A 23904-nucleotide genomic window follows, 5' to 3' on the forward strand; every position below is an offset into this window, starting at 1 on the left:
CCTAAAAAAAACCCCAAAAAACCAAAAACAGCAACAAAAAAATGCAACCAAAATTCCCCAAAACAAAACTCAACTAAACAGTTTAGCTAAAATTCCATTTTCTGCCTGTCAGAAGCATCTCAATGGGAATGCTCCTGCCAGCTGTAACAGTTGCCGCAAATTTTGCTATAAAGCAGCGTGTTCATAAACTGAGGCTCTGCCTTGCCCCAGACACTGCCTTCACACACAATTTTGGTGCAGGGTCAACATCCCTCCCTCCTCCCCTCCTGGGGCAGGCCACGGCTCTGGAGGACATTCTTTATGGCTCCCCCTGCAAGCTCCCATCCGGCACACTCTCTGTGCCAAATTATATTTCACATGCACGTCGTAATAACAGCACAGTATGGTCTAAGTTAAAAGCAGCCTTTTAGACCATGTATTCAGCCCTTTGATCGGGCTCAGTTTAGGCTCTTGACACTAACTTCGTTTAGTTTTCTGAGGCTTAACCATTTGCTGTTCCCATCGTTGTTCATAACAGTATTGTTTGTAGGTCACTTGCAGTTTTAAGTGCTAATTGAAGGATCGGATTTCTTAGTGTGTAATTATTTTGTGGTATACGGCTTGCTTTAAAACTTCTCTCTTTTTATTACAAAAAGGCTTTTAAGCATAACTGTATGGGGAGATATATAAATAATATTAATTTCCCCATTTACTTCTCTAACTGTTTTTGCAAGAATGAATGTGGATTAACATTGTTATCCTTTCCTAACAATTATCTTTCGCTACTCTAGCTAGTTTAGTTCTAAAAGACAGAGCCATTGACAAGGGAAAAAAGGGAACCTTCTCAGATTTTTCAGCTCAGCGGTGGTAATGTTGCACTGAACACTAATGAGGGAACCCCCACTGATTTGCCTGCTTTGTGACTTTTCTATTTCATAATTATTTTTAAAACGCAAAACGACATGAGGTAGCCTAGTCATGTCTCTACAACTTCCTGGTAGCTCAGTCCTTACTGCAGATGGCAATTTGTTCTTGTAACATATATGTCTCTCTGACCATTTTCATCTAATTTGTATGGGTTCTACCATTTCCTTTCTCTCTTTCAGGGACCTTGCTGTGTGTGAGCTAGGGGGTGGCATGACATGCTTGGCTGGGCTCATGGTAGGTCTTTTCTCAATTCCAATCCCATTCAGAGGAAGAAACAAAAGGAAAAATGTTCCAGTGCCTCCAACTGCTGGGTCAGAGAACTGTCAACAGCCTCAGCTGCGGTCAAGCTGCAGAGTCTTGAGAGACCTTCTAGATTGACTTGCTTTCGTATCATATTGATTTTATGGTTGCCTCGATGAGCAGAAACATTTTACCTCGGTGTAGTCAATATCTTTTGTTGTGACATTCCAGGCCACGTACGGTCTTGTCTTTCATTTCCATAGCCGAAGCTTTTTTTTTTTCAGATTATAGTCCCATTTGCTAAGATACAGGAATAGCCTGGCGAATCACAGTTGGAGCACCATGATATAGCTGCTAATGTTTTGCCTGCATTATTACACCAACAAACATGATCCAGAGCTCTCGGTAATTAGATTCTTTTGAATTACATTGGCCATTCAGGAGAGTCGTTCACCATTCTCTGGGTTCTGAGTCATGTATTCAGGAGATATTATGTAGCAGTGCAGTGCATTAGACAAGTTTTTATGTCTCTACAAATAAAAGCATATTGTTACACTGATTGGCATTTGACAAACCTGTCGCTCTTATACAATGTGTCGAGGTTACAGCCCAATGTGCGAGCATGTCAAAGCTCACAAAAAAATTACCCTTACAAAGCCATCTGCCTGCAATGCAAAGTTATATGAAGGGCATCAGGCAGTCAGACAGAAGCAAGCTGAAAGGCAGAGTGACAGCCTTGTATGATGGCTCTACTAGATAAACAGAAGCCCGCAAATGAAAGCCTCTCAGAATACCATCATCGGCTGTCACAATGCAATTACGGAACAGAATGATAGCAAGATAGAGGCTCCCGCAAATGGAATGATAAAAGTATTGACTGATTTGATTGAATGATTAAAATAATGCAGACATAAAATGAAAAAAGATTGAAGATTGTTACAGAGAAATAGGTGAGGAAGCATGATACTGAAGGCTTGTCACTCCTGTCTTCACTTCCACACAGACAAGCATATTTGCTCATTGTTTGCTGTGCTCTTTTTTTCAGGTTGCTATTTCTGCAGATGTCAAAGAAGTTCTGTTAACTGATGGAAATGAAAAGGCCATCAAAAGTATCCTTATTCAGATAGAAAACTGGTTTGTTGTGCTCGTTCCTTTTTACTGGCTGAGTAACAATCGATATAAAGACAGACAGCATGGGGCATATTAAGAAAAAGTCCCCACGTAAGTAATTAAAAAACAGATGTGGAATATCTTGAACAGAAAAGCAGCTTCCCCCATAATAAATGCCACATTTTCTCCATTAATTAAAAATGCAAGTGTTGGTATAGAGCATGTACAGTAGTAAATATTTGTCTCCTGGAAGATTCGTGTGTGTATGCTGCACATTACAGGAGGTGTAGCAGGGAATCAAATCATTAACTCCCCTTCATGTATCTGCTTTGCGTAAGAGCTAGATTTTTTTTTCCTACTTTCAGATACTAGCCCCTTAAAACATACCCAGTACTCATATTTTCAGGGCTTCTCCAGTGTATGTTGAAATGTTCCATTGTTGCTGCTAAGTTATAACTGCCTACAAATTACGCATTTATTCTGCTTAATCAATTACCAATTTATCATTATTTCTCTTGATGTAAGATTGCAAAACTCTCCTGTCCCTTTTATAAAGTATTTTATTGCATTTCTTCTGTTAGAATAAATTGCTATTATGCCCTTCTAATATGAACAGATAGTTCATAAAATTGAACTGGACATGGGTTAAGCAAGAGAATGAGTGAGCATAATTTGTGGCCACATTAAATATCAGCACAGAACAAGAAAAGATATATACGGTGAATACTAATAGCCCTTAGAAACAGAGAGGAAAAAAAAAATGAAGATATCTATTTACTTTTGTTCCTTGATAATCTTTCCATTTACATTTTCATGCAGGCTCATTTTTCAGGTTTTGGCCACTGCAGCATCAGAAATATTTCTTTTTTGAGTTTTGTATGTATTTGAGAGCTAATGTAGTGAGTACTTAGTAAAAAAAATAAACTAATCTGTGGCTTAAATAAATAGCAGTTGCTGATGCCTGTTAAAACAGGAGAAATATCAGTGCAATAATATTAACTACTACCTTTAAAAAATACTTTCTCAGAGGTAACCGAGGTAACTATAACTGCTGACAACACTTGAATATGTTAAAAACAGTCAATCCTAGATCATATCTGTTAAAACTTGAAATAAGCCTGCTAAAAGTCTCTTTTTTCTTGAAAAGGCAAGTTCTCACCTGTGTTCCAGGGATTCTTATTTTGTTAAATTTAGTGTGTTAGACTTGTGTCTTGAGGAGGAAGTATTCATTATTCTTTGTATTTTAATCAGCACCACCCCTTCCAATCTTTCTTCCATGTCATTATGAAGATAAAAAATGTAGGAGAAAAGAAGTGTTTCAAAACTAGCCTAACAAAACAAACTCACGTTGTATAGAAGCACAGGTATTTAATAAAAGGTCATTTTACCCCCAAAAAGCTTCAGGTGGGCTCAGTAATCATCAACTCAGCAAATGTCTTGCTTAGCAGATTCCATAAACATACCTGAACTTTTTTGAAATGTAGAAGTCTTATATAACAAAGAAAATTGTTGAGTGCTAAAATATTCACTCAGTCCTTAGAATTAAAGAATTAAAAGTGCTTTTATTCCTGAAAAAGATACTGTTAATGTTACCTAATTATCACACCTTAGTTTTTTGCAATATGTTTTAGAAATGTCTTCTGTTCCCAAAAATCTTACAAGAGGTCTTCATCTGTATTCACTCAGTGAATCCCTTTCAGGGAAGCGATTGGTAGACGGCTCTAACAGGAATTTATTTTTTCTTTTTTAACATTTGGTGCTCAGAAGGCTCAGCATTCAAAGTGCTTTTATTGTGTTGGATTTTACAATGGGCTTAATATTAGCAGGGTGCCAAAGTGCAGCAGGCTAAGAACTTTACTGTGTAGGTGAAATGTATTCTTAAAAGTGCACATAATAAAATTTCTGTTGCATTTTATATGGTTTATGGACTTCAGTAGTAATTTTATGATATGTCTTACAGTAATTTTCTTTTGCACTCTTTTCTATAGTGACTGGCTATAATAGAAGTTTAGGCTAAATTTAGATCTGTTTCAGCCCCACCAGACTCACTGAAATCAGGGTAGTATTTTAGGTGTAATTGGAAGTAGCATTCACCCCAAGTGCCACTGACTACAAATGACATATTTTTGCTAGTTCTTATTATTGCTGATGGTATTTTTTATTGTTTAGCATACCAAATTAAGGTAATGTGGGATAAAATACTGTTTTCTTTTCTAGATTCTGCTTTTCAGGCATAGTTAATGTCTAGTATTATGTTTTTCATGCAGGTATTATAGGTTAAAATAATCTTGTTTTTAAATTACTGTTTACATCTTCCCTTTAAATTTCTTAGGAAGCTTAAATTACATGCCAGTCGTACTATAATATCCAAAAATTACTTTCCAAAAAGTAAAAGTGGTTGTCAACAAAAAAGGAAAAAAAATCCCTGTCAGAAGCCAGGAAACCACCAAGCAAGCCTGCTAATTATTCTTAATGGGCAAGATGAGCACATTAAGAAACAAATGAATACATCAGTGAAATGTAATTGAAAATCGACCTGGCAATAGTGCATTGCATCTGAGAATCTGCCTTTGTATTATCAACATCATCATAATTATTGTTGTTTTTGTTGTTCCTATCATTATTCAGTGAGCATAACTAACAGCTTGGCTTTGTGAAATCTCAAGCTTTTGAGGATTTGATTTTTGTTTTAATTTTTGACGTGCTTCCTATTAGTCTCCATTTCATGCTGACACAAGAAGTATTCTGTATGTATGTTTTCAATATCCATATTAGGATATGTTATTGAAATGTTAGAAGTTAAAAAAAATGTCACAAATTTATCAATTTCAAATAATGGTTGTCATTCTAACCCTGTCATTGTGAAATATGTTGCTATATTTTATATTAATAAATGATCTTATGTATGCTGTTTATGGAAGTTTTTAAAAGGATCTCATGACTTGAGATGCTAGACCATTTAAAAGACTTCACTCTAACACCTTTTGCTTATAATGAGCAGTTTGAATTGATTCAATAGATCATTTATATTGCAAAATCAATAAAATAAAGACAGATGTTACTCCTTTTGCCACCTTGTTCAGAACTTTATTGTTGATTTAGTGTCTTCTATCTGAGATCTTTCAGTGTCATTTAAATAAGGAAAGTGTTAGGATTAAAATTAAGGATGTTTCAAGTGAATAATAAATATATACATGGGCAAATTTATGAGATTCGTCCCCATTATAATTTTGGGTGATATGCATTCAAATACAAATTTTTCAACTTAGCTTATATCTGTCACATAAGTCAGTCATGAACATCAAATTTCACGTCCTCAAAACACTGGAAGCATCGTTACTCACTGATGTATCCAAATCCAAGGATGAGGTTCATTTTAGTAAAAATTGTCTCCTATTTCAGAGAGGCTGTGTACCTTCTGCCTTAGCTCAGTTTCACACCATGCACTGGTGACTTGAATTACTGTCTGAAAGCATCAATAATACAAAACATCATTACAGTGCACTATAATGGCCATTAAAATACACTGTATGGATCTTTAAACAGTCTGGGGAAGTTTAGGTTAGAGGGGTCATGTTTAACCTGAATGCCTAATGATATGGGCTCCTAAATTATTTTTAAAATCTAGTATTAACATGTTTAAAACCATTATTAATAGTTTTTCTCAGTTATATAATTTAAGTGCAGTGTAGCTAATTTATCACAGACATAGCAATGTTATTTCTTTCCCTACCTGAAAGCAGCAAGATCTGCTCATGGTCTTATTTATGCCTTCCTTTTACTGCCCAGGTATAGACCATTAATTTACTGCTTCTCATTGCATATCATGGAAACAATTTAAAAGGCACGTTCAAACTACAGAGATTTGTTTAAACCAGTTTTCTGTCATTCCATTTCTAGTTTTTACTTCACAAAATACCAGTTGTCTTTTCCAATGTTTGGATAGAGACTTTCCTGAAATAACTTTTCTTAAATAACCAACTCTGTTAGGAAGACAAATTATGTGATTTCAGCAAAGCAAAGAAAAAGATATATCAGCAGTATTTCAAATTAGCCTGACTCTTGTATGCAATTTTCTTATAAGAGCACTTTCAAAAGCTCTGACATATTTTTTGGATCTAGAAATGTCCCCCTAATTAGCGTCAGATTTCCTATACATTGAATAAAAAATAAGGGTCTTTTACATCTTTACCAAAAATGTCTGTTTAAAACAATTATTTACAGTTGAAAGTGAACATTCAGGGGTGTATGGATTCACTCTGAGTAACATTAATATTCTCATAGTTTTCACTTACTTGCTACACCTTTTCCTTCCAGTGGCTTCTCACTAACCACAAATGATTGATCACGATGGTTATCTTTCTTGCCGTAGATGACTGGGCTTAACTTCCCCTGAAACTTTTTCTCATAGCCCTTGCTTTAACCTGCCTCAGTGGCTACCCAAATTTGTGACTTGAACTTCCAAACTATAAGAAGCTGAGACACAAGGCTGAGGTACTGTTGTGGTATCTAAGGGGAAGAAAAGGCATTTGTTGCTTTGCACTCTTTTAAGGTGGTTCCAAACCTTTCTCAGGAAAGCAAATGGACTAGAAACTCCTTTGCCTATAGGTTAAGGTGCTCCTGTTGCATGTTGGATTCACCCAGACAGAGCTGGGATCATAGGTGTGTCTCCTTTGCTCTTAGAACACATAAACCTCCAAAATCTCAGCATTTGGTATATTTGTAACAGTGAAAAGTGAAAAGCAGCACAGACTAGACTGGACATTTAGTGGTTGTAAAAAGTTCAGTTCTCCATCATTGTAATTCTTTTATTTGTAAATAGTTGCCTTTAAATATCTGAGGTATGGGACATATTTTTTCACTTCTCTCTATAACTACAGGGCTAGAAATTCCTTAAATCCTTAAAGAGTAAATAGAGGCAGGAAACTAGAGCAAATTGCTGCATAGATAAATGGCTGATATGCTGGAGTAGCAATGTAAAATGTAAGCTTCTGAAAAATAATTGGCTCTTAGCACAGATTAAAGAAGAACAAACAGATAAGAACATTATGAAGATGTTAGAAATGGACAATAGTTGAGTTTATTGTTATTATTATTTTTATTATTGCTCTAGTTTTGTAGATAATTCTTAACAATTATCCTACAGATGTAAACGAGATCATCGCAAGAAACCAAAACACCGGAGTATTTAAGGCTCAGAAAGTATCAAGCTGGTATGATTCTGCTAAACTTTTTTACTGATTCTTGCATTAATGTACTGCTTCTGTATTAATGTAGATGTGAAATGTATGCAGAAGTGTGAAAGTGTGACCTGTGTTACTGATGCTCACACAGGTGTGTGTGTATATATAAGTAGGTAATTGATGCAAGAGAGAAATTTAAAAATATTGAAAAAAATTAGCAAATACAGTATGATTAACCTTGGTGACAAATCCTCTCTTTCCTTTTTATATTTTTTTAATTTACACTATGTCTGTTCAGTCTGTGATTTAGTGAATGGTTGAAATTTGTCTGCTGTAGAGTCAATATTACCCATTGTACTGAAAATGAGATTTGGAATGAATGTATCTAAATCTCTGGCAGATTTAATTTTAAATAGCTCTGAAAATTCAGGGTGACAATAAATCCCACTTGCCCCTGAGGTAGGTGTTGCTGGAGCATCCATGGGAGTTTTTTTGGTCATCCTGTCTGTCTGATCATTATTGTGTTTTCACTGCGAGGACAGATGGGGAGCATGGGAACCAAACACAGTGCATTCATCTCATGCAGTACTTTAGAAGTAAATTATAATGCACTTCATATTTGTTGTATAAGGTTAAGAATTAGGAAATGGTTACCTAAGAGTAAATAGTACACTCTTATTTGTGTGTCTAAATTTTTTTTTTTTTTTGATGACTTACATTGCAGAAGGGCACTCAGTCCTTCTAAAACTGACAAAAGTAAAGCTGAAAAAAGGCTAAGGAAGGCAAAGTGTTAGCGCAGAATTAGCTTCCTCACATAGAGGGTTAAAACCATATGATTTTAATGGCTATAATTCAAATTGTTTACTCCTATGCCTATGTAGCCATTCTATGTAGAGAAGCTAGTTTAAGTGAGCACTTAGGGCTAGAAAAATTCTGCCTTCATTAGGGCATGTGTGCATATAACTTAGAGATACATCTCTGCATCCTAGTAAGAGCCTGCCAAGTAGACAAAGGCCATGTGGATCCCAAGAACGGTCTTTCAGGTTCCATGTGTTGAACACCTCTTGTAAACAACTTCAAACACTGCTGAGGAGAGGCTATATGGTATGTCCATCTAGAGACTTAGAATTTTTTTACGTTTCCAGTTGTTCTGTATATTGTGTGAGATTTCAGATTTCATCCCTTGTCAAGACTTCAAACCTGGTCTTTTAGATATCAATCAAAAGCACATTTTCTACCCTGTCCTCATTTACATTTATCTAATGCTTAAGGTCATTTGTGATCATTTGAGTGTATTTCAGCATATGGAATCAGTGAATAATAGATTTCAGCCTCATGCTGTGAAGAAAGATTGTGTTTTTACAAGACATGATGTTGTTTACTGGGTGTTAATAATCACTAATTAATAAACATATCTAGACGTCAAAAATGTTGCATTTTAAGAAGTAAAAATGTCAAGTGTTTAAGTTCTTGAGTGCAATAGCAATTGAGGCCTTATTTGCATAAATAAAATAATTAAATTACAAAATAATGTGAAGTATACTGTATAAAAACATGACTCACTATAACACTTGAGCTTTAATTCTACATTCTTAAGGCTTTTTCAGATTTGTTGTAACAGTATAAAGTTTTATAAAACAACTATTCAAATTACTCTCTAATGGATTGATCAGTCCTTCAGATTCAGTAATGATGTGATGCAGTAACAAAGTTATATGATCCCTTCCTAATGTCTTGAGGGAGCTAAAAGGCTGATGTAAAGTCGGAAGTATTACTGTAACCTTGGTTCACTTTTCCTGTAGATGAAAACCATAGTTACATAATGGTCACCGAGAGAAAAGGAGAAAAAAAAACCTCCAGAAAATGATGAAGATGTAGTGTTTTGGAGGGAAGAATGCAACACTGGCTTGGAAAATGTCATTCTTTTACATTGATCAGATTTTGCAAGCAAATTAATACAGTGATGTCTGTAAGTGACTTACTGAGCATCAGTTTAATTTGGAGAAGGCATCTTCTTTCCTATAGTCATTTAGACGGTGTCCAGTCTGGCAACTTCATGGTGGCCAGTGCAAAGTTAAAAGATTCTCTCTGTGTAAAAAACGATTCAGGATAGACTCTTCTCACAGTGCCTGCATCTTATATCAGAATTTTGCACTCCTTTCCTTGCATAGGAGCAGAAATCATCAGTATGAGAGTCAGTTTGAGACTGTTCTGGGTATTTAAGTCTATGCTTGGAAAACATGCCAAAACCTGTATGGACCAAAAAGGAACAATCTGGTACCAGCTAAGAGAAGTTAGATTAGGACAACCTGCCATACATTTATTTATTTAGATTTATACAAAACGCAGTAAATGAACACTTCTCTAACCCTCTGCCAAATCTTGATTATTGTTTAAAAATGCAGTAATGTAAGCCAAACTGGCTGTTTGTCATATTATGTGTTATAATGTAATAATAGATATTTAGTAAACAGTTTACTTTGCAGTGGATATACAATTCTATTTTATTTTTATTTTTCATCAATATGTCTAGGATTTCTTGCTTATGTTTACTAGAAATAGGTACAGTAGTACCACCAAGTTACAAGTAATGTCTTGCCGCAGTGAAGGGTACTAATACCTTGTATAATTTGACATTTTTTTTTCCACAGGTCAGAAATTATCCATGAATTGCATTGTTTACCCTATAACTTAGTATATATTTCTTTGAATCATCAGCTGTTGCTGGTTTGATATGCATTATATCTAACATGTCCACCAGTCATTAAACTGTCAATAACAAAGTAAAGAAATCCCTGGTCCTTGTCTTCTATTTGTTTCAATGGGGAAATCTTCCTGAAACAGCTGTTTGAGTAGTAGAAGTTTGAAAAATGGTTGTTACTACAAATGTCATAATGGAAAAAATTTACTGAAGAGGAAGGCTTGCAATATATTACGCAGGTTAACCGACTCAGTTCATCCTGCTGACTAGTGAATTTGTTCTTCCTTCAGATTCCCTTGTCTGAGAACATGGAAATCTGTAAAGACCAAAAGTTGTGTTCTAATTGCTGATATGGGACCCGTGGAGTTTTACCTGTGGACAAGTCTATTGTTTTGCTAAGAGTTGCCCCAGAGAGATTCCATTTCACATGAGGATGTCAACAAGAACATGTAACATCAAGCTAGTAACAGAAATGCTTGTGGCAGTGCACCCTTGGGTTTGATTAGTAGTAGTGTATCATATACTCCTTATTCATTCCACAGTCTTCTTTAAAACCCACATCAAGAATGAATGACCATGTAACCAAAAGGGACAATTCCTTCTGCTTAAAGATTAACAGATAGGTTATAATTTTATTTGAGATTTTAGTGTTCCATACCAATGTAATGCAATTACAATTTTCCAGAACTGAATCCATAATGAAAAAAAGCCTTCCAAAATACTGAATGGCATCCAGCATAACAGATGATGTCTTAATGACAGAGCACTGATCTCTATCATCCGGATTCTGTTCTTGTATTAGTTGCTTCTTTATAATTACAAAGGTGAATATTTTACCTTACTGCAATGTTCTTCAAATATGTCAGCTTCATAACCTTCTTGATTTCAACTGGTCGTGTAACTGGTTCCATCAATGTGGGACAGACTTAATAAAGACTCTCTCTGTTTTCATTCATCAAAATTACCTGAGTGTTGGTAAATTCAAACTTTTTGAAAACATTTTATTGAATTTGCTGTGTTTGTCAGCTTAGCAACCCTAAAGGAATCCCTTTCTTCCAACTACTCTTCCAGTCTCCTCAAGTAACACTCTTGCATGACAGCATCTGTTGGTAAGGAGGAAGCTGCCAAGAGGAACATTTCCGGCTCTCTGGTTAGGGAAGAAAATGTTATTGATTCCTGCTCATTTAACTTGATCACTTCATGTATATGTGGAAAGAACTGTTTGTGTGCTCATGTCCCTTCTGAAGTAGTAGCTCTTTATCACAGAAAACTCAACTCAGGTGGAAAGCATTCTACACCTCTGATCATACTTGCTCTGAGCTATCTTTTTCAGTTTCAATCTACTTATTTTTAGACAACTATGATCAGTACTGCATTCAAAGTGTGCATAAATAGGTATATGTAGTGGAATAATTACACTTTTTTTTCTCCTTCTAAAAATGCCTAACAGTGATTTGCTTTTTTCACTGCAGTTGAGCACAGAGCTAATAGTTTCATGACACTGGCTGTCACAACATCAGGATCTTTCCAGTGATGGTCATTTTGGAGACCTTCATTTTCTATATCAAGTGGGAATTATTTTTTCAGTTGTGCACTTTACATTTATCCACACTGAATTTCATCTGTCATTTTATTGTCCAATTACTCAGTTTCATCCTTCTGTAATCCTTCAGTCTGCTCTTTTCCTTACTGTCTTGAATGACTCCTTAACATCAGCAGACTTTGCCGCCTCGATGCTCATCTCTTGTAAACATGTTGACTAGAAGAGGTCCTAGGGGAACTCCACTGATTATGTCCCTCCACTGTAAGAATTGACCATTTGCTACTACCCTGGTCCCTGTCTTTTGTTCTATTATATAGCCATGTCAGGACTCTTCTTCAGTGACAGTCTATTTTCCTAGAATGTTGATAGCGAGGGTCTTTGCCAATAGCTTTTTGGAATCAGAGCAGGCTGTCTTACCCAGATCTCCCTTATCTGAATACTTTTTATCACCTTTGAAGTGCTCAAAGTTTGCGAAACAGGACTTCCTTTTACAGAAGACATATAAAAAAAGGCTTCTGTGCTGAAATGTCTTCAGTTTTTCTTGTACAGAGAAGTGCATTTATTTTTTTTCACTGTTGCAAAGAATTAATTTCACCACTCTGAAATGTTCTCAACCTCTGTGAGTGCCCATTCTCTATCCCAATTATCAGCTGGCAGGAAGATTTAGCATAAAATGAAGAGTTCACTTACTTTTGACCTGCCTGATTTTATATTATGTTTACATTATTACAAACTTTTGCAAGTTTGTTATTCTTTCTTCAGTGCAACTTCAGATTTTGGACAAATAATTGAACAATCTCTTAAACCTTTTAACCACACCAGCTGACTTTCACAAACTTCCAAGCCTCTCCTATTTGTGGATTTCACCCAGTTGTGTTGACTTATGAAGTACATTTTAAATTGCGTTCTACTTTTGCCTGTCTTCTTTATGATGCCAGATAAGAATACCTAAGGAGAAAAATTTTAAGTGTTATCAAGCTTTGTAAAAAAATTTCTATGACTTTGGAATAATAGGAAAAGAAGGTGTAAAAGTATTACATTGCATTATTTTAAATCATTCTTCCTCAGATCTTTGACTATTTCATGATGCTCTCCTCTTAGCTTAAAAACTTGCTCTTGATAAAACTATTCCTCTTGTACTCTTGTGCTGCACAAAAAGATTAGAGGGAGACCCCTAATACAAGAAGACATGGGTCTTTCTTCCCAGGCTTTTAAAGGAAAATGTCCTTGAGATTTTAGAGTCAAAGATTATTTGTTCAATTTCTTTTTTGTATCCATCCTTTCAGCCATGTTCTACGTTATTTCCTGGTTTATGTTGTTACCACTGTACCTCTGTCTACCCTTCCTTGTCTACCTTGGCTGTACATTAGGAGGCAGTCATCAAGTACATCTTACACGCTTTTAGTAGGTTCTCTGCTTCACAGGCACTCTTGGCTAATCTTTGCCATGACAAACTTTAAATTTTGACAAAATTATGTTTACAGTGTTGTCTTTGTTTATTTCATTAGTATTCAGTTAATAGTTATTCAAACATTAACCAAGGATACTGAAAATAGATGAGGTCCAGGAAAGGGGCAGAAGGGTGAATCAGTGTTTGGAAATGAGAGAGTCAAAGAGCTCCATTTACTTGTCAAAGAAATGACTTGATTGTTAGGAAATTAATTGATTTTGATCTGAAAGTCTCATGTGAATAAAAAAACCCCAAATGTTAATAGAAGATCAGTCTTTAATCTAGTTTACAAGTACCTAACAAGATATAGAAATTGAAGTTAGGCAAATTCAGTCTAGAAAAATATGAGATTTGACAGCATGATAATACATTAGAACATCTTTTCACGGGAAGTGATAGTTTCTTAAGCAGTGAATGTGTTTGAATCTTTCTGAAACACATGTATTAGTTTCCTGAGATATATGGGCTTGATACAGAACTTTGAAATCTTGGATGTTTATTGTGTTCCCTTCTGCCCTGAGAATTATTAGAATTATGAACCTGTGAACTACATCTTCTCTGCAGTTTTTAAATTTTCCTCTGTTCAGTCCTTCTGGACCCACCTTGTTCTCTTTATATTCTTAGGTTTTTAATTTGAGTTCTCTTGATTATCCTTCCCTTGCATAGACTATTTTCCGTAGAGCAAGAAACTGATATTTTCCTTCTTATTTTTGCACAAGTCTGATCCTATCAGTACAGTTGTGTCACACATGCTTGTGTTGTCTTGCACTTAGAAATTATGTATTTTTTATACTGTATCATTCTGAAATAGAATTTGAGAACCTTTTTTTTTTCCAAATATGCTTGATGACCCTCGCTAAAAACAGTAGTCAGTTTCCAAATAAAAGTTGATTTAGAATGGATGTAGAGGAGGGATGTGAAAAGGCAAATTCACAACCACTAGTATTTTTTTATTAATGTCTTTTTCTTACAAGATATTCTCACTTCTTTTAAATAAATAGCCATACTTGTACTGAATGTTGGCTTATGATGTGTCTATGAAATGAAAAGATTCATTCTACAATGGTTTTATTTACATGCAGTACATTAATTATGTCCCCAAAACTTAGCAGCTTCTGTTACCACCAAATGTGTTAGTGTTAGGACTGTTAGTTTTGAAGACCAAGCTGGAATGTTCCCATGTGAATTTTAGCAAAATATGTTGTACAAAACAAGAGAGAGAAAATATGTTCTTAGAACAAGGAATAAAGCAAGTGTGTAATTTTATAATGCACTTTTTAAAGGGGACTTTTAGGCAAGACAACCTAGATAGGATCATAGAATCATAGCCTATCTAAAGTTTGAAGAGGCCCATAGTTGGATGTGGTGCCTTTTCTCTTCTTTTATATTACCACATTAATATGATGAGGTTTAATCATGAATTGTTGTACCAGATACTTTATAAACACAGAGCAAAAGGCAACTTGTGTGAATCTGTGATCTAAGACCAGAGAGAGATGGTGAGGAAGGATAACAAGGATAACTGAAGTCTGCATGAGAGGCAGAGCTGGAGGCACAAGAGCCTCTTCACAGTGTTTTAGGTGTTATTTTAAAGGGCAGTTTCAAGGATAATGGAGTAAGTTTGTGAATGTTGTGGATAATGCAGCACAAGAAAGTTGTACAGGTGCTTGCTTGAAAAGTTAAGTGGAAGATGTAGACTGACATTAGGGCTGATTAAAGAAGGGACTTGTCCTTTCAATATTGAATGAGAGATAAAAAATAGGCATGTTGTGAAACATTTGGAAATCACAGCTTGCAACTTACCTGGAGGAGGACAGAGAAAGATGACAAGATCAGGGTTGTAGGCAAGAAAAACAACCTCTGCAGCAGCCTGCTGAATAAATATTAATACGGCAAGCCTGCGTTTTCCAAGAGCAGAGAGAACAGTATTGTGATGTTTAGATGTAAGTGATGATGAAATGGTCAAGTGGTTGAGTGGATTGGTAAGAAACTTCTTAGAGATACTATGCAGAGATAATAAGCAGCAGAGCTGAGTTATGCAGATACAGAGAAAGGTTTAAGCTAAGCCTAGATTACAGACTAGAATTATGTTTATGTCCAAAGGGATCCATAAATCCAATTACAATGCCTTGTGGTGCTTTAGATGCAATGAGTTTCTCAATCACTGAGGCTCTGAAAAATACTGAATTAGGAGTCTGTATGCACAGTATGAAGTAGAGAAATGAATAGGTTTTTAGCTTTTATGGATGAGATAGCCCAGAAATAAAATTCAGAGGAAGGCTGAGGTGGAACATTGTGAAATTATGAGAAATGTGGGAGATGACTGAAGATAATCTTGAGCACATTTTAAAAATTGTAAGACAATTAAAAGAACCCAAACATAAAACAGTGGAATTAAAAATTAAAACAAAGAGCAACGTCTATTGGTTTTAAGAGAGAAGAAGTCTCCAGGACACTGAGAATATAGTGCAGATATTAAATCTAGCTGAGAAAAATAATTACTATACTTTGATGAGAGCAAATAAGTGACATTGAAGTTGCCAAAACCTGCAAGGACATTGTTAGAAGAATTTGTCCATTGGCAATTGTAAATATCACATTAGAAATGCTTAGAAATCTAAGAGGAAAGGAAAAATGGTTGTGCCTATGGTTGAAAGCTTAACTTCGGTCCCTTCAAACCAGATATGCACTGTAGGGAATGAGATAATGGATAAGAATACAAAGCAAAGTGAAGCAGTGAAAGTAAGAAAGGCAGAAGGTGAAAGAAGGCGGAGAAATAAGAGCAGCCTTGTGAGAATATAATAAGAAAGATGGGGAAATTATAATAGGCAATTTTGCAAGATTCCTTGGAGGAGTTATAATGATAGGTGTACACATTGCCTCTATCACTAGATTAAAATCCATCTTCTTGATCTTTATACATAACTAAGGACTCTGAAACTAAGATCAAGGTGCAGAGAAACATCCTGATGATACCTTTTGTTAATGTGTTAATGAACTTGCTTGCTTAATGTCATAGAAAAAGTCATATAAGCCTCCAGACAGGTTTAACTGAACCTGTGTACTTTCCAAAGATAATGCTTTTCAGAGATTGAAACTTAAATTAAAATATGAAAAGAAGAGGTGGGTATATAGGGATTCTTGGTAGCTGTTCATCTGCTAATTGGGATGATTTTTTAATCCTTATTAAAACTACTAATGCATTTTGAAGCAAGTAAGGCTTTTGTCCTTTTTTTCTAATTTTGAATTTTTGTCTTTATCTGCACAACTACTTATCTGCTAATTTGAGAGCTACTCTAGCTTGTGCCATTCATCACAAGAACATCTCAGAGGGTTTTGGAAGTGTTTCAAGTTTCATTGTTTCAATCAGAGACTTAACCTGTTTTTTCTCATGTAAGTTACCTGCCTAGACACACTAGGAAGACAAACACTGAATAACAGAGGTTGAATAATAATAGTAATGAAGGATTTTGCATAAGAAATAAAATCTGGTAAAATCAGGTCTTTTGTTGTAGATTTCTGAGATACTTTACCAGTGTAAGGAAAAGAGTGTTGACATTTGTCAGGCTATCCTCCATAAATTAGAATTGCTGTGCAGGGGAAGCCTTGGCTGCTGAAACTATCTCTGCAACATTAGCTATTTTATTTTATTTTTTCTTTGAGATATCATGGGGCTATTTGAAGGTACATTTTTGTGCTTTAAGTCTCTTATTTTCTTACTTGATCTTTATGTTCTATTATCATAATTCTTATGTCTTAATCTAATCACATTTTCTGACTTACTTGTCAATTGAAAAGAAAAGCCAGGGGGAAAAAAAGGAAGAGTTTCTTTGATTGTTTGTGCTGTGTGTTGTTTGGGGTTTTTTTTTAATGAATTTTTTTTCAGAATTCTTCAGAATGGTAGAAGGTTGACAGCCTAGGAAACTGAAGCATCTTCTCTCAAACTATTTTGATAGTATGATTTATCCCTGACCTGGAGAAGGCACCTCTGTGTGTGAGAGGATGGTTCATTTTCCATAGCTCATTTAGTCCTTGTCCTTTTTGCTAGGACTACCATCAAGATTGCTAATTATAGTAATAGGTTTGTGACATGGGTACTTTTCCTCTGTAAACTGGTCAAATCCATTTGATGCAGACCATAAATCGGCCATTAGTGGGTACCACGTTTCAGCCCCTATCACTTTAACCTAAGTAGTGTCTGAACAGTGTAGTAGTGTTTTTCTCTTGCACCCTATTTCATTTTCAGTGTTCTTGTAGCCAAAAAGAGCTCCCAACTGGTTTATATTTCCATTGGGTCTCAGATGCTTTTCTGCTGAAACTCATTTGCCTATTTTCACTTGTAAGAAACTAAACCTGCATGAGTTAAATAAGCTAGTACAACAAAATGTCGAGTGGGCTTTACACAGCCTTTATCATGATGGTTTGTTTCTTTGTTTGGGTTTTTTTACAAAAAAAACACTGAAGAGGAAGATAGAAATATACAGTAAAGCCCATTTCTCAAAGTTACAATGTCATTTCAGTTCTTAGTACTGTAGCATCTTCCCTCAAAAGAAAGACATAAAAATACTGTTGCTTCAAAACTTACTTTGCTGGAAGTGACTTTACAAAAAAAATGTGGCTTATGTAAACTAATTTAGTATCACTGGAAAGGAACATGAAGAAAATACAGCTAGGCTTGCATTTTCTTCATGCTGGCACTCAATATGATACTGGTGATTTAAGAGACTTTTTGTGGTGTGGTATTTTTACACTTTTTTCTACTTTTTAAGAGGAAGTTTCATAAAAACTGAGATTTTCAGATTTTCACTGCTACCACTTTTCTGGATTTCCTGGCAGTGATTTTTTTTTATTATTTTTTTTTAATGGAAATGCAATCAGCCCTTGCTTCATGGTGCCTTCAGTATTTCTTTCAGGTCTGACCACTAAGTCTGAGAGTCACATCCTCAGTAATCTGTGAAACAATTATTGTTCCTCACCCCCTTATTACATATAGATACCTGCATTTAGCAAGATCTCTTTACCTTTTTCAGGATTGTTTTGCAGTATCAGTGGATTTTTGTATTACAAATTTTTTTCTGGCTAGTTGATGGTATTTATGTAAGTCCTAAGTCTGATTCATTGTTTTCATTAGCACTAGAACTCACTGATTCAGAACCAGGCTGATTCTGACATCAGTGTATTGGAGGAATTGTGCCAATTCTGAGCAGAATTGATTCTGTTTCCCAGATATGCAGGGATATGTCTGCTTCACAGGTGCAGGTGCAGATGTTCAACTGCAGCTTCTGCAAATCTGAAAGCAGGCAACAATGTAGATAGGTAGCCCTGGGTTAGCTACTGAAACTGTTTTGGAGGTTGCAGCTACTATTGCATTTGACATCCCTAGCTGTGCCTCCCTTACTAGTCATGCTTGCACTTAGCTAAAGATAGCATGGATAAATACATACAGCCTGTAGTTCCATCTCTCCCACCATGCACACATCCTGAGTCAGACCAGGATGAGTCCCATTAGTATTTCTTTTTTAAGAAATTGTATTTAGATTGCATGGTAATTTCCCTTCAGGAATAAAGATTTTCCTGTACTTTTGGAGAATATATGGCAGGGTTCACTTTGAATTGGTAAATTTTCCATTGGGCTTTGCATAATTGTGATAGCTTCATGAATGCAGCTGTACTGAATGTAGGGAGCAAAAGCAGCCCTTGTACTAGATCAGAAAAAAAAGGAGAAAGATCGGCTTATGGATGGATGCGGTGCCCTTAGCTCACTCCTTTAACAATACGGATGCCAGTCATGTTGCACCACTGCTTATGCTCCTGGCAACTCGTGAGTTCCATATTTTGCTCAGCACTTTGTTTTATGAGCTTTTACCTCCTGACACAAATTCCTCTCTGCCTACAGTAGATAGTGGGCACAGAAAATGCTGTGTTTCAGTTGCCCAGCAGAAACCTGACAGTAACATGGAGGAGGGTGGTTATAGTTTTTTTTGCAGGAGGAAGCACCTGTGCTTCCTTCACAACTGCATATGTGAAGGATAGTAAATATATGGGTTAAAAAAGTCATAATTCAAATCTCTATAGTGGTACTGATCAGATCTCTGTTTCTGTAGCAATGAGAACCAAAGGTGGCCTTTTAAGGCTCACAGTTCTACCAATTTCCAGTTCTGCTTCAGGATTTTTAAAGTATTAGAGTGCGTGCTTTAAACCCACAAAACTTACCTTTACCTAATTTTCACCATTCTAACCTAAGTTTCCACGGAAACAGGGTTGAAAAAGCCGCTGGTAGCCAGCAGGCAGCCAGCAGCTGAGAGTGAGAACTCTCCTTTGTCACTTTCCACTACTGGATGCCTGCTGCGTGCCAGTGTGCAAAGCTACCTAGGCTTCTAAAATCTGGATTGCTTTCAATTTGAGGGGGAAAAATTAAATTAATCTACTCTTTTCTGTCTTTGGATTGTCACAGTAAATTCCAGGAGGGCAAATGGGCTAATGAGTCCTGATCTGTTCAGTTACATTGAGCCCCACACAATCAAAGCTTTGCTAACCAACTGGGCCTCTCCTTTCATAATTTCCATGTTTTAAAAGCATTCTGTCTCAGATTTGTGTCTGTGGACCATGTACATGTATATTGTGGTACCTTAATTCTTTATGACCCTCTGTTTATTAATCTACATAATTATGAGCCTTTTTTGCATACAGCATAGTCAATGTACAATATTCCCTTTTTTCTTGTATACTTAAGGAACATTTCTGAATGAACACATTATAAACTGATCCTCAGTTAAATATTAGGAGTAGGATGTGAATGGAGATGGCTTTTAACCAGAAGTAGATTATAGCTGCGGGAAGACTAAAGGGTCTATTTGGTCAAGACTCATACAAAACTGAGATAAGCATGCACAACCTGACAAGATCAGATTAGACCCTTCCCCCACAAGTGCTTTTCCCATAAATATTTATCTACTTTCTATTATAAATAACCAGGAAATGAAAAAGGATAGATTCCTTTTTAAAAAATAGCCTAAGAATAGAAAAGCAGCTTCAAATGTTTGGGGTAATGATATTTAAAGTATGCAGTAAATTCCAATACTAGTTGCTATTTTTTAGATGGGAGTAAAGTACTGAAATTCGTTGTGGCAGCTACATAAATCGGCAGCATTTATAAACAAAGAAGAACTTTGTGCATATGTGAATTTTTGCCTACTACTGGGTATCTTAGAATTAAATAGCTCATCACCTATGAGAGAATAGGTGTTGACAGTCAGCACTGCTGTATTTTCAAGTTTGCCAGAGGCAACATAACTGGCATTGAAGTTAAGCTCGGCATTTTTTCACCCTGTCTTTCCTCCATCCAGCCCAAGTGAGTGCTCACTTCATCAATGAGAAACACAACTGAATTGTCTGCCAGATGTAACAGAGATCCATGAAATCACATCTATTCTGCAGATTTCTGCTTCATTCAGATTGTCGATACTTTGACTTCACTTCCTCATGCAGTAATATTAAGGGGTAAAAAGCTGAAGCTGTGCATGTGCCACTAATTCAGAAAGGCATATTTGTTGGTGATCCACTCATCAGAACCTGAGTGGATTGCCTTTCTGTTATAACGAAAAATAGCTCTTTAGCTTTTAAGCTTACAACCTTAAAAATGTACAGAATATGATTTTTACATTCATCTTTGAAAGTATCGAGTTTGCACTTCTTTAAACACTTCTGTGTCACATAAGAATTAATACTAATACTTTTAAAATCTCAAGATGAAAAATGTAAGTCCTTTTTTTCTTTTCTTTTTTTTTTTTTAATCTTTTTTTCCCCTAGCATTTTACGATGGGATAATGAGACAGATGTCTCTCAACTGGAAGGACATTTTGACATTGTTATGTGTGCTGACTGGTAAGTACATAAAAATCATAAAACTCACGTTAGAAAAATAGCTTTGCTGGAGTAATTGTACTGTGCTGCTTGCTGATGGCTAAGCAAAGTCAACAAATGAAGCACAAAGCCACCTTAACCTCAACAAATTAATATTCATCTCCATGTGACAGTTATAAGGTACTCTTCTATCACAGAGTAACTTCTACCACATTATTTCCCAAAGATTGATTTTGAGAAGCATTTCCATTTTCTGGAATTGCCTCTGTTTCATGCTTGACGTATCAGTAAATGGACGACTTAGGCAAATTGCAAATAATTATGGCTCAGTGAGGAACAGTCTGGAGAAAAGGGAGTTTATCAACACAAACAGCTCAATTAGCTTACTTCTTAGGAAAGATCTGACTATTGATATAAGGGGATATATTTTTTGCTCCCTGGAAAATCTTTCCAAGGAAAAAGAGATTTTCAAACCCTTTTTTTTCACCTCCACCACATTCTGTTCCTTAAATCTATTTGACATAAATATGTGGAGGTATAGGCTTTCTGTTATTTACACAGGCACATGTTAATTATAAGATAATTCACAGTAAGAAAAATAAGAGTACAGCACTTAATTTATGAAAAGGTAGATACATGTAGCAATATGGTATCTTGTTTAATAATTTATGTAAATAGATTTCATTATTGACACAACCCTTTGCTGAATACTGCATTTGTGGGATTGTACTGTGTTAGATTTGCTGCATGCTAGCTTTTAAAATGGTACATTATTAATTATTTGTGTTACATAAATATAGACAGTGTAAAAAAAGAAAAAAAAAAGCGCAAATTTTATCTAGGAGAGCAGATATTTTTAAACCAGTCTGTCTTTCCTTCATGGATATTTGCTCTTGACCCATTAAATCTCCAAAACAAAAAAAAGAGCTGTTTATGTTTTGTGGCACATAACCATTGTGAGAGACCAAATTCTGAAAGCAGAGACTTCCCAGGATTGCTCAGTTCAGCAAATTTATGTACCTTACCTAGAAATAGCTAAAGGAAAAGGCAAAGGGAAGCAAAAAGCTTTCTATTAGTTTTTTAAACAATGTTCTTTTTAAGTTACTTCTTATATTCCTCTAAAGCTTTTGTTTTTCTTTCATATTACGCTATTTAAGCAAACTCTTCTTATTTCACAAAGTTATTTGTTTTGTTTAGCTCTGAAGAAAATGTATTTAGTGATCTTTTGCCTTTTTCTAACACCTATTTGTTGTCAGAATACTACAGTGCTTTGTTTCTCTTAGCATTTAATTTCAGAAAAGTTCTTTGTTCCCAAAAAGGACAGAGGAGGGTTTCTAACTAATCGCTGATAATGTGCCTCAGAGATGCATCATCTGATTAAAATAAGGAGCTAAACAACACCATATGATTTCAGCAAGTAATTTAGTAAATGCCTTCCTCACCAAATATTAGAATGGATACTCCAGGTTTCATTGCACAGATGAAGTTAATGCTGGACAGGATTAGATCAGATTAAGTATGAAAGTCAGATCAGAGTGCTGGCGGACATGAGCAGGAGGGCAGCAGTCTTCTCGGAGGCTTAGACAAGGCTCACATATGGATGTTCTCCAGATTATGTGGGTGAAGCAAGGTCTTGCCAAGAGATTTAGAGTTAAATTTGTTCTTCACACAAATATCAAAACAACCTGGCTGTGCTGTCTCTTGTATTCTTGATACTCACACCATGTCATCCTATTTGTGCTGGGAGTACAGCAGAGTGGAACAAGACTTAAGTTGTTTTTTCCAGTAATATTCTGGTCTAATACCCCTCCCAGTCTGTTTGGAAATAGTGTAGTTTCTTTAGGAAACAAAGAATCAGACATGACAGGTAAAATACATAATGCATATGCAATCCTTGCATTTTGTACATTTATTTTGAAGCACTTAAGATGCAGGTAAGTGTATAAATATTTATAGATTTCTAAAAAAATAAATAGAAATGTGCAGCTTAGTTTAAAGAATGTGGGTTTCTTCACAAATTATTTCTATTTTTTTATTGTAACTGCCCCTAGATATATGTATAATTTAATAAACATGAAAATACCTTTATTGTTTGTTTCCTTTAGAAATAATTCTTTTAGTTATGGACACCAGGTTTTCTGGTACATGAAAAGGCTGAGGGAGAAATGTTCCATGCTTTATCAAACTCAAATCTTCTTTTCATTTTCATGTATTTCTCTTCAGCAATATATAATCGGTTTGAGAACTGTTGGCAAGATTTTTGCTCTCTGAATTTTTTGGGCTGCCACTGAAGAGGAAAAAAAAAAATCTCTTTTTTTCTAACTTCTCAGCTGAAACCTGAAGTATGCAGTGATAAAAACAGATAGAATAGATTGCATTTAGTTTAACACCATCATATAGCTCATTGTCAGTCAATAAAATCTGAGATTAGAACAGAGAACTAGAAAGCAAAAAATCTGAGTTCAAATATTAGGTACATGGATAAATTTTCATTGAAGTGTTTCCAGCAAGGGTGATATTGTCTGATTCTCTGAATTGCTAACCAGTGGTACTGCTTGATCCCATTTACATGAAAACAAGCTCTATTCATAAACATATTCCAAATCCACATGGAGATTCAAGTAAAAATGTACATGATTACAGCAAGCAGAAATATGTTTATATTCATATATTTACAGTCAGAGTTTCATAAACCTTGTGTGCAGGAGTGGAAAATAAGTTATTTCCCAGAACAAACAGTCTATTAGTTAACAGCTAAATTTAGTAGCTCAACTAGATTATAAAATAAATAAGAGGCAAACTGTGAAAGCTAGTCATTATTTAACCATTCAGGATGCTGACAATAAAGTAGTTTCATGGTTCAGCAGTTCCAAAATAATTTTTTAAATGTCAACTCTTAGATAAACAT

General features: G+C 35.5%; 1 protein-coding gene across 2 annotated transcripts in view; it reads left to right on the forward strand.

The window, feature by feature from the left end:
* The window catches only part of CAMKMT (calmodulin-lysine N-methyltransferase), a 214504-nt gene that overhangs the window by 172277 nt on the left and 18323 nt on the right, over positions 1-23904 (forward strand). Inside the window, exons 5-8 of one of the 2 annotated variants that reach the window (XM_015621362.3) lie at positions 1086-1140; positions 2192-2255; positions 7403-7469; positions 8429-10203. In XM_015621362.3, the coding sequence (XP_015476848.1) occupies positions 1086-1140; positions 2192-2255; positions 7403-7469; positions 8429-8651 (409 nt within the window). In that variant the 3' untranslated portion in view covers positions 8652-10203. Of the gene's footprint in view, positions 1-1085; positions 1141-2191; positions 2256-7402; positions 7470-8428; positions 10204-20942; positions 21018-23904 lie in introns of those variants that run through there. The other variant, XM_015621361.3, reaches the window with a different exon arrangement.

This window comes from Parus major, chromosome 3, assembly GCF_001522545.3.
Source record: "Parus major isolate Abel chromosome 3, Parus_major1.1, whole genome shotgun sequence".
NCBI classification, from domain to species: domain Eukaryota; kingdom Metazoa; phylum Chordata; class Aves; order Passeriformes; family Paridae; genus Parus; species Parus major.